This window comes from Branchiostoma floridae, chromosome 4 (assembly GCF_000003815.2).
Source record: "Branchiostoma floridae strain S238N-H82 chromosome 4, Bfl_VNyyK, whole genome shotgun sequence".
NCBI classification, from domain to species: domain Eukaryota; kingdom Metazoa; phylum Chordata; class Leptocardii; order Amphioxiformes; family Branchiostomatidae; genus Branchiostoma; species Branchiostoma floridae.
The window spans coordinates 31923429-31934075 of record NC_049982.1 but is presented as its reverse complement, the minus strand read 5'-3'; the positions used below and the strand labels follow the sequence as shown (position 1 = coordinate 31934075).

The 10647-nt window shown below is 42.6% G+C and overlaps 2 protein-coding genes across 2 annotated transcripts; one reads left to right on the top strand and one right to left on the bottom strand.

The window, feature by feature from the left end:
* The first annotated feature begins 2076 nt into the window (after positions 1–2076).
* LOC118413786 (kelch-like protein 24) lies at positions 2077–4046 on the top strand. Its single transcript, XM_035817318.1, has 2 exons — positions 2077–3652; positions 4015–4046. Exons 1-2 carry the CDS (start codon positions 2077–2079, stop codon positions 4044–4046), a joined length of 1608 nt encoding a protein of 535 aa, XP_035673211.1.
* Positions 4047–4959: 913 nt separating this feature from the next.
* On the bottom strand, positions 4960–10644 carry LOC118414864 (4-hydroxyphenylpyruvate dioxygenase-like protein). The gene is made up of 5 exons (XM_035819137.1): positions 9952–10644; positions 9185–9354; positions 7086–7237; positions 6408–6529; positions 4960–6048 (listed from the first exon to the last, which is right to left on the bottom strand). Exons 1-5 carry the CDS (start codon positions 10611–10613, stop codon positions 5865–5867), a joined length of 1290 nt encoding a protein of 429 aa, XP_035675030.1. The 5' UTR covers positions 10614–10644; the 3' UTR covers positions 4960–5864.
* Positions 10645–10647: the final 3 nt, after the last annotated feature.

The following is a 10647-nucleotide window of genomic DNA, read 5'->3' as shown; positions in this document are numbered from 1 at the left end:
GTAGGGGTCATGGTAGTTGTGAGAACTGTGCGTAATACTGCATTTTAAGACTGGCGAAAGTTTTATGCATGAAAAGTAAGCCCAGCACATCTTAACTTGGTTCCAAACCATGTCTTAATTCGTTGATTTGGAATAGTCTGAAACAACCTTTGACCTTTTCCAAAATTTCCCGCGCTTTTTGTGTCCCGCTTCCGTCCAGGCAGACGGAAAGCTGGAGGCAGGGTTGTCGGGTGTCGAATATAGCTATTTAGACGAAAGAACTGCTGTAGGCTCAGGTAAGAACAAACTATGGTCATAACGATACCCTGCAGTGTCTGTGGGTTTACTATATGAACATGCTGTGTTGAGTCTAGTATCTGAAATTGACTGAGAAAGAAGAAACGTCGTTTTGTTGGTTGCCATATCCTATTTGCATCTGGTTCTCGTTATAGTGCGAGCAGGCGTCATGTCGTTTCTGGTGTTGTTGGAATCTGCCTTGGATAGAGATTTAACACTACAACTGAGTTATCCACATTGTCTGAAGATTTGTTTCGGGGAAGTTTTGGTCAGACCAAGGAGGTTTCTTGAACTTCCTTGGTCGGACTCCGTCGTCCAAGGGCGACAGGGGCTCGAGGGACACTGACTGATCGAACAAACTAATCTGGTGAGATAATCTCGCCTTGTTACTGGGCGGAACATTCCATTCGGTGACAGGGATGGGCGTAACTGGCGTTATTTCAGTATTTTCAAGGAAGTTGAAAAAGGGTCCTCCTTGGTATTTTTGTTGCAGCATTTTTATAAACTGGCTGGGTTGAGTTTCTACTGTCAACTCTGATATGTTGATTTTATAAGACGGATGACTTCCTCTGGAAACCCCCAAACTGATGCGAGGGTGCGAATAAAAAAGGTTTGGGGAAAAAAATGTTGCCTTTGTTAAGGCCATAGCAAGTAAATTTTATGGATGACATCAGCGCGCGCATTAATTTTCGCCTGATTTCAGAAAAAAAAACAAGAAATTTTTTCTTCTGCAGGGAGCAAATATGTTGTATTGTAGCCTAATAATTGTACTTGTAGAAGTGACACTTGCGAGGTACCCAGGACTGCAGTTGCAGAAATGAAACTTATTGGATAGTTGTAAAAGTGAGACCAATATGGAAGCCATGAGTATGGTTACCAACTTTGTTGGTGATGCCAGTCTACCACACTAGTGTCACTTTTACCACACCAGAACATGTCTTGAATACAGGAATGAATGCCTTGTTGGCTCTGATAACATGTTTTGTCCCTTTAATTCTGTTACAACATTCATCACAACTTTATGGTGCCTATTTTTTAATATGTAGCCATCTTGTTTTTTTTCACCCATCTTGTTTTTTTTCCGCCCTATCGCACTATTTTTGCAGTCTGCAGAGGATGTCATCCATAAAATTTACTTGCTGTGGCCTAATTTATGAAATCTTATTGGTTAGGTCATGTTAATTTGGTTATGGGATGATGCGCACATCAATTTTCGTCCATCTCCAACCACACTGTAAATCGTGCAAAACATCTTCAAAGAAAGTATATAAGTTATATGCCGTGGATTGCAAAAACAAATATCGGAAAACTTATACTGATGTCATAGAATATTCCAAGGTCAAAGAAAATGTGAAAAAACAAAAATGACGAGTTTGATGTTATGATTGTAAAGTATTCACTGTAAATAGTTATTTTGTATTAATTTTCTATATGTTTATTTATTTTTACCGTGACCCCTCCCCTCAACTGGTCCTCCGGGAAGAACGGCCAATGGCGGACAGGGCATTACCAGTATAAATAAAGGTTCCATTCATTCATTCATTCATTCATTCAATCCAAACATGATATTGATTGCGTTTGGAGTCATGTTGGGAGAGTCCTCTTTTCCAAGCTTGTCGACATGTCCGAGGGGGAGGCTGTTGTAAAAATGCTGTTTTTCAAGGGAAATAAATTATATCAGCATACGTAAGATTTGTCCAAACTCAAGTGAATGAAAACTACTCTTGTGAATTACCTAGCTAGTCAGCTAAATTTACACTGGTCAAATGTTCTCTTGTAATTTTGCAGGATCAGGGCACAATGGCAGCAGGACAGAGATCACAGACATCATTTGACTTCTGCCACAACCCACACGCAGCCTCCCTCCTCCATGGCCTGCAGGAACTACGGTCCGAGAGTCTACTGGTAGACGTCGTCCTGTGTGTTTCTGGAAAAGAGATTCCCTGCCACAGGCCCGTCCTCTCTGCTTGCAGTGGATATTTTCACGGAATGTTCTGTTATGGTCATCGTGAAAGCAAGGCACATAAGGTGGACATCAGTGGAGTTGGCCCGGATACACTGCAGCTTATTGTTGACTACGCGTACACTTCAAAAGTCACCATCACAGAAGGCAATGCTGTGAAACTACTTGAAGGGGCCAGCTTCCTCCAGGTCCGTCCTGTGTTTGATGCCTGTGCAAAGTTCATATCTGAGCATCTGACTGTCCAAACCTGTTTGGACATGGTGTACATGGGCCGTTTGCTGTCCCCTGAGCTGTACAAGAGGGCGCTGTCCTACGTCATGAAGGAGTTCACTGCAGTCAGCAAAACAGCCAAGTTTCTCGATCTAACAAAGGACCAGCTCATCACACTCATCTCATCAGATGACCTCAGTGCCTCCGAAGAAACCGTGTACAAGGCAGTGATGACATGGATCACTCACAACATCGGCAACAGGCAGAAGGAGATGAGAGAGCTGATGGAACTGGTCAGGTTCCCCTTCATGGACAAAATGTACTTCTTGGAGAATGTACAGACCAATGAGGCCGTACGCAAGTCTTGCCAGGATATAGTGACAGAAACTCTCAAGTACCAGCTGTTCCCAGGAGAGGTCCAGTCACCCCGTACCCGTCCCCGCTGTGACAGTGGTGTGAGGGAGGCAGTAGTGGTGATAGGAGGGTCCACAATCTTCAGTGTGATGGCTTGTTCAACGGCACCTTTTCATTCAGGTTGGGTTCCTATGACCAGAATGAAGTATTATTTTGACCAGGGATTTGCAGTGGCTGTATTAGGCACAAGTGACATCATTCTGTCTGCTGGTGTTACTGGAAGTAGGGAAGTGTGGATGTATCAGCTAGAACTCAACCTATGGTCCCAACTTGCTTCAATGAAACTTCACCGGCACGACCACAAGCTGGCAGTGGTACAGGGTAGATTGTATGCGATTGGTGGTATAAAGGACCCAGATGCTATTACTAGTGGCCTCAAATCTGCTTTTGCGGTTGTAGAAGTCTATGACCGAAGCAAGAACAAGTGGACCGATGGAGTTCCACTCCCTCAGCCGAGGTATAAGCATGCTGTAGCAGTGGTTAACGGCAGCATCTATGTGATGGGTGGACGTAATGCAGAGAAGCAAGATACATCTACAGTGTACCGTCTTAGCCCTGGAGACTCCAAGTGGGAACCGCAGAGCAACATGCCAGAAAGAGCTGCAGACATCACTGCGGCTGTTGTCAATGGAGCCATCTATGTGGCTGGGATACCTTCAAAGATGCTCCAATACAAGCCTGGTGAAAACGGGGGTTGCTGGAGTGTTGTAGCCAATACAGGTGATCTTGTTCCCAGATGTGGGATGACCGTGTGTGGCGGGAAGGTTCACATCTATGGAGGCTGTGGAAGTGCAGAAGTTATGTGCCTTAATCCAGAAACCATGTCCCTCGAGCATGTTGGGTACATGCAGGGATTTCAAGCGCTAGATGGCCATGCATGTGTCACTGTTTTGATAAGAGCAGACACTAATATACCAAAAGTATCAGAATTCATGTAAGTAATGTATGAGATGTTAATGGAAGAGGAACCATTTGCTTGTTGACACCAGATGATGTTATCCAGTGCAGAACTTGTACGTGTGTGAAGCAGAAAGTGTCTGGATTCTGTATGTTGGAACATATGCCAACACTCATCACAGTCGCTTTTATATCAAAGTGATTTCTTTGAAATTCACTTAGGGTACTTTTGTTTGAACCCGTGTCTTTTTCAGTACCATGGGGGCCATCTGGGTCGGGCAGCTAGGACAGTTTATTCGGTGGCCCAAGACAGTCTGGTCTGCCGAGCTCCTATTAGCGTCCCGGGGAGTTTAAGCCCAATTAGGTCCACCTGCCCTTATAGGGTAGCGATAACTCCTTCCGGCGTAAACTCCACCGGAGTGCTAATGTGAGATCGGCGGGCTGACTGCCTTGACTCCCCGAACAAAACTCGCTAGCTAACTCGCTAGCTACCTGGTCCTGTCTGGCTCCCAGGGTACTTTTTCAGGTGCATGTAGAAACCTGTTACTCAACTGTCTTGACATGTGAAAGACCTTATCGTGCAAATCATGTAGTATCATCTGTTTATGCACTTACTAGTAGTAAGAAGCCAGACACAGCAACTCATAGGTATTCTTTGATAGCTGTGAGTATAATGTTAATGCGTAAACTGTTAAGGTACACTTACTTTCTCTTTGCAATAGAGGAATGCAAACCATAATAGGTTTGGTATTTATGAATAGAGTTGGGGGGGGGGGGGCAATCAAGAGATTAGCCGTTTTGTTTTAATTATTATTTCCTTAGTATGAAATCATTAACATGTAATCTTTATTTGTTCAAGATGCAAATTGCACTGTTTTGACTAACTTGCATGTACATTGTCTTTGATATACCTTTTCAATGATTGCCTAGTATGGTGTTGGAAAAACCCTCTAAGTTGAAGGGTTTGGCTATTGGAGAATTTTACATGTATTGAAAGACAACTTCTCTGTCTCCTTTGTTGGGTTTTAGGTTGATATTCTATATTTAACTAAAAAAGCCGACATTTGCTTGAGAGCAAGTACAGCATATTTCAGCCATTTCCCTCCCTATGCAACAATAGACAGTTAGTTCCAAAATCACCCATGTGCAAAAATGGAACACTTCTAAATGCTATTTATACTATTACTATAAGTACAAAAAGAATCATGCCCGAGAATTCCTTGTATTGAACATCAAATATTCCTTTGAACAATCTCAGTTATCACAATGAATTTCATCTAGAAATGTCAAAACTCTTTTTCATATTACTACTTTAAAGTCAAACATTTATTTTTATACAAATATGCCAATACTCCGCACTTGATATGTCTTCAAAAACAATATACTCGACTACAAATAAGCTCCAATGTGCAAGTAATATTTGACAAAGACTACTTCATGCAATCTTTTGCAACAAATAAAGACTTCATAATATACAAACAGGAGCTTAACAAATAATGACAAAAAATATATACCTTATCTTTCTTATACTACATGCAAAATTATATGTTTAAAGCAAGCAATACAATACTTTACTTACAGTACATCCATACAATACTTTTCTTTGATTAGGTACAATATTACCGGTGCAATGGCCGAGTGGGTAGAATGTTTGCTTGCGTTCGGTAGATCGCGAGTTTGATCCCGGCCAAGTCATACCAAAGACAAAAAAACAGTACATGCTACTTTTTCTGTATAGCACTCAGCACTAATGAGGAAGAGTATGGGAGTTATATTTTTTTCTAAGCACACATCACTACCAGTGCACTAGCTTTTCACAAATGTGTGGCCTAATAAGGGCTACAGAAATGGAGATGGGTGCCATGCCGCCGCACCTAAGCATCTGTTGCAGATGCACGGGCAACTTTAATACTGTTCACATCTTCATAGACAACATAATCTTCACTACAATGAAGGCAGTTTCCTCAAATGAAAGCAGAGAAGACCTGAGTGAACTGTGATAAATATCAACAAACTTTGCCCTCATTATTTCTGCTTTTACAGTACAGAACCTAATTTAATCATTCAATTCCTGGTTGCCATAGAAGATGGCAAACTAACATCGTCATTGTGATAACTTGTTTTTACTATTATCTAGCTGCTCTCTCTGATCTAAATAAGCTTGAACTGATCTCCAGAGAGCCGTGATGTTCCCTGCACCGAACCCTGTGGCCCCGCATCTCTGGATAATCTCCAGGAAGAAGGTGTCTTCATCGAAGATGGGCTTGGTGAATACCTGCATCAAGTATCTGAGGGAAGGTAGAAATTATCATATGGGTGAACATGAAATTGGGATGTCATGTACCAGTTTTGTTTGATAAAATTGGTAATTTTCTTTTATGAAATTTATCGGGATAAATACAGGCATATAGATACAAATTTCGTAATAAAATATACACATGCTGACATTGAGATGGTTTCTAAGACTAATCTAAAACAGCGTTTGTATAATATAGTGTGACAGTAATTTTGATTCACTCACTCTGTGATTTTATTCGGTGGTTATAGCAAAGGCCCAGGCGTTATGACACCATATACACCGAGGAACAGGTGGGTCATTAACCCTTAATTATCTTATTACCTGAATGTCTAACTTTTGTCTACGTACCTTTGGTTGTTGTTCCGAGTATCGTTGTCTGTAGCATCAGCCTCCGCATCCAGAAGAACACCGTTCTCCCTCAGGGCTGTTAGACACTGTCCCACCTGGTTAATCTCCGACAGCTTACCAATCTGGGTAGAGAGGGGGGAGGAAGTGCAAATGGTTTTGTATTGAATAACTGATACATACATGTATGCTGTACAATCTGCAGTGGCGTCTTCTTTCCGAAAAGACCGTATCACCACATTCTATAAACTCATCAACAACTACATGTATATAAATATTGATATCACTAGTAACTAGTAAATTAACAGATTATATGATAAGGCATTTACATGTTTCGAGGCTTACAGGTCGTGAGCAAATAACAAGAGCAAAGTAGAGTAGAGTCTATGGTCATTTCTACCAAGCTTTTCAGTCAATAGCACAGAAGCAGTTAGCCTTGTAGAATTTCAAAATGCCAGTGGGAGTCGAATACTCCACAAAACAGATTTCTTTGTTGCAAAATGGACCATTGTTTTGGGTATTGCCCAGTCACAAGTTTCACATACTGAATCATGTTCAGGTCCAAACCTGAACCTTATCCTCTGGACCTGAACTGGACCTGAATTTTCTGTACTTGTACCCACCCCTATAGCTGTAAATAAAGACATTGGGGCACCAAGCTGAATACAGACAATGACGTACCTCACTGTAGTAGGTATCAGGTGGCTTGAGCAGCTGTACGTGTGCTGCTCGCAGCTGTCTGGTGGAGGAGATGATGTCAGGTGTGTGGAGGCCGATGTGTTGGATACCTGGGCCCCCGTGCTGTTCCAGGAATGTCTCCACTTGGTTGGGGCCTGGAGGGTGGAAATAGTAGACAGCTTTTTTAATACTGTGCATTTTTTTCTATTTGCATTTATATAGACAGGGACAAACTGGCACTGCACTCAAGTTAGGAACTTAACTAACCACATACACAGTACAGACCGAAGGTAAAGGTGGTCTTTTCTTTTACCTCCCCGACCAAAGTCAGGTAGCCCTTCCCAAGGGCACAACATCAGGGGCACGGTGGGTATCAAACTCTGGACCTCTAGATTCCGAGCCAAATGCTCTACCAATTAGGCCAAACACGACACCGCAACTCTGCATTGTAACTCTGACCCATATTCATTGTGAACAAAAGCTCTGCAACATAGGGCTTATTCAATACACAATTTTTCCCAGTCATCCTAGCGAACCCATATGCAATAGCATAGTGGGTTACAGTGTTTGCCGCATATTTGAGGTAGCGATTTGTGAAAACTTTAACATACATCTAAGGCCACACCAATTTAATTTCTTGGTTCACGGATTTTTTCATAAAAAATATGGAGCGAGAGGGCGAAATAAAAATAAAAATAAAAATTGTAAAATGGTTGGGGTAAAGGTAAGGGCTAATCCAAAACATAAAGAATAAAAAGTTTTCAGCTTGAAAAAAGTACAAAAGACTATTACTGTACAGTAACAGCACCTGTTCATTGAAAATTACAAAAGTAGTGTCAGTTTTTATGTTTGCTACACCAGAAAGCTGGCAAATGGTTTCATTTATGGTGAAAATTTGCTGAGTGGTAATTTTTATTTATTTATTTTTTTCCAAAAAATAGGAGCGAAGCGAATCCGTGAACCAAGAAATTAAATTGGTGTGGCCTAAGCATCCAGCATTAGGGAAAAAAACTTTTTTCTTATTGGACCAGTCCAGAAAGTCCAGACCTGAAAAAATTAGTTGGACCAGATGTTGGACCTATCAGAAAATGATCAGATTACTTGATCAGCTATGCACAAGTTTTGGGGCTTGCAGGTCGAAGAAAATAAGTACAAGAACAAAGTAGAGTTTATACTTTATAGTCATTTCTACCAAGGCTCACAGTCAATCGTACAGAGGCAGGTAGCCTTCGTTCGTTCGTTCGTCCCATAGCCTTTTAATCAGCCGTAGGCCGTAGGCTGATTAATCAGCCGTAGGGGCAGCACAACATGTTGTGCTGTATCAATAGGCATTTTAGTCCCCTGGCGGCACCTATCTCCTCTCCAGGGCATGGTGAATGATGTTAATCACCGTATGGCTGATACGACACCAAGGTTCGCCAGGCCTCCGCCCGGGTGATTTGTAGTGAATCACCAACTCCAGACAGAATGGTTTGCTCCATCCACACCGCACCATCGCACGTGTGGGGGTTCTTTAACGTGCATGGGGTGTGACTGTCCCCATACACGGGACCTCCATTTAACGTCCTATCCGAGGGACGACTCATTTTTCACCTGAGTAAAGTGAGGAAAGTCGTGTAAAGTGCGCCTTTCCCAAGGGCACAAGATCGGTGGCACGGCAGGCGGATTCGAACCCGTAACCTCTCGGTGCAAATCAGAACATGCTACCACTGCGCCACGCGGTCACCACAAGGTAGCCTTGTAGGATTTTAAAACACCAGTGAGAGTTAAATACTCCATCAAAAAGATTTCTTTGCAGTAAAATGGACCATCATTGCAAATATCCTTCATTCACAAGTTTTCACATACTGAATAAGGTTCAGGTCCGGACCTGGGCCTGACCCTCTGAACCTGAACTGGACCTGAATTTTCTGTACCAGTAGTGGCAGTACCCACCCCTATCCAGCACCCATGCCTACATCCAGTCTACCTCCTAGTGTGATTTGAGGTAATTCTAATCTTTCTCCCTTTAGACATAAGAATAGACCAAGGCCAACTGTACATCATATGTAGCATGAGCCATACATGGTGTGTCTTCTCTTGTTCTGTCACTGATATCTCACCTTGTCCAGGGAGTGGTTCTGCGATGACGAACTTGACTTTTGGTTTGACGTCTGGACTTGACCCCGGCATTCTCAGCCCCTCCTTAGCACACTTCCAGTACTCAAACGCCTTCAGCCTCATGCCCACATCTGCACCTTGGACGATGAACCCCTGGTCCTCAGACTCATCTCTGGGAATGAATGAGTGAATGAATGAATCAAGGAATTAAGAGAGGATAGAATACCTGAGACGAAGAAACAACGCAGACTGAAGTATAGATACTATGCTTGATTTTTCTGAAATCAATAATGCATATCAAATATTTGAAGTACGCCAAAAAGCAGTTACTCAAGCAACTGGATATCATTTTGGAAACGGTCAGACGTTTCAAACAACATCTGTTGTTTTTCGTCAGTGACACTAGAGAAATCTCCTTTGAGAGAGTTTTTAGATCCTAGCTGAGAATTGATATGCAATAGAGATCTCAGAGTAGTTCAACTGTGAGGCTGCTAGCATCACTTCCAGTTTAACTACAGGGACATCCACTGGAGTGGTTGTATAAAAACTTATCCTTTTCTTTTGAATGAATTACTTTAGTTCTAACACTACAGATATGAGTCACATGGATCATAAAATAACAAAATATCAAATAATATTTAAAATACAAAATATTTAAAAAAAATATATGATTACATATAACGTCAAGTAGAAACGCAATTTCACATGTAATCGATTTTCTCATCATAGAAATGTTGTTATCATTGACAGGTGAACAAACCGTTTTTACCTGTTCACAAGAAATCTCTTCAGCCCCAAACATCGCTCATACCACTCTAAAATGGGGGGTGACGAGCTCATGGGACAGGCGTACGTTACATGATCGAAGTGGGACAGTCTTCCAGTTGACTTCGTCATCCTCGAAGCTCCGCTAGCCTCGAACCCAGGCAAAAACAGGCCCTTATACAACTTCTTGTCTAACAAGGTGTGGACCACGTTTCCTATGGGTGACTGCACCACGGCGTGTGTTACCGAGCCTTTCTCGTCTTCAGTGACCTTGATGTCTGTTAAAACGCGCCCTCCCGCTCTGACCACGCGCTCCAACGAGCTATCCACATCTTCAACCTCGAACGCGACATTACACACAGAGTCCACGTGCGTGTCTAAATCCGAATAGTCGTACAAGTGATGACAATTCGCCGAAAAACCGTTCCTTCTCGCTATAACACCAGACTCATGGTTGCGTAAGCCGGCTTGTGACAACTCTCCGTTTTCACCGGCTGTTCTCTCGTTTACGACAAAGATGGCCGAGCCGCTTCGCACGGCAAACTGCTTTACCCCTTTCTCCACCCTTTCCGCGAAAGATGAGAAGTGGAACCTGTCCACGAGGTCTTTGAGAAGGCGCCGGGCGTTGGAGACTCGGAGAGAAATGTGGTGCACGTCGGCAGCCATGATGTTGTGTAAAAGGGTGAGGTCAAAGGGTCAA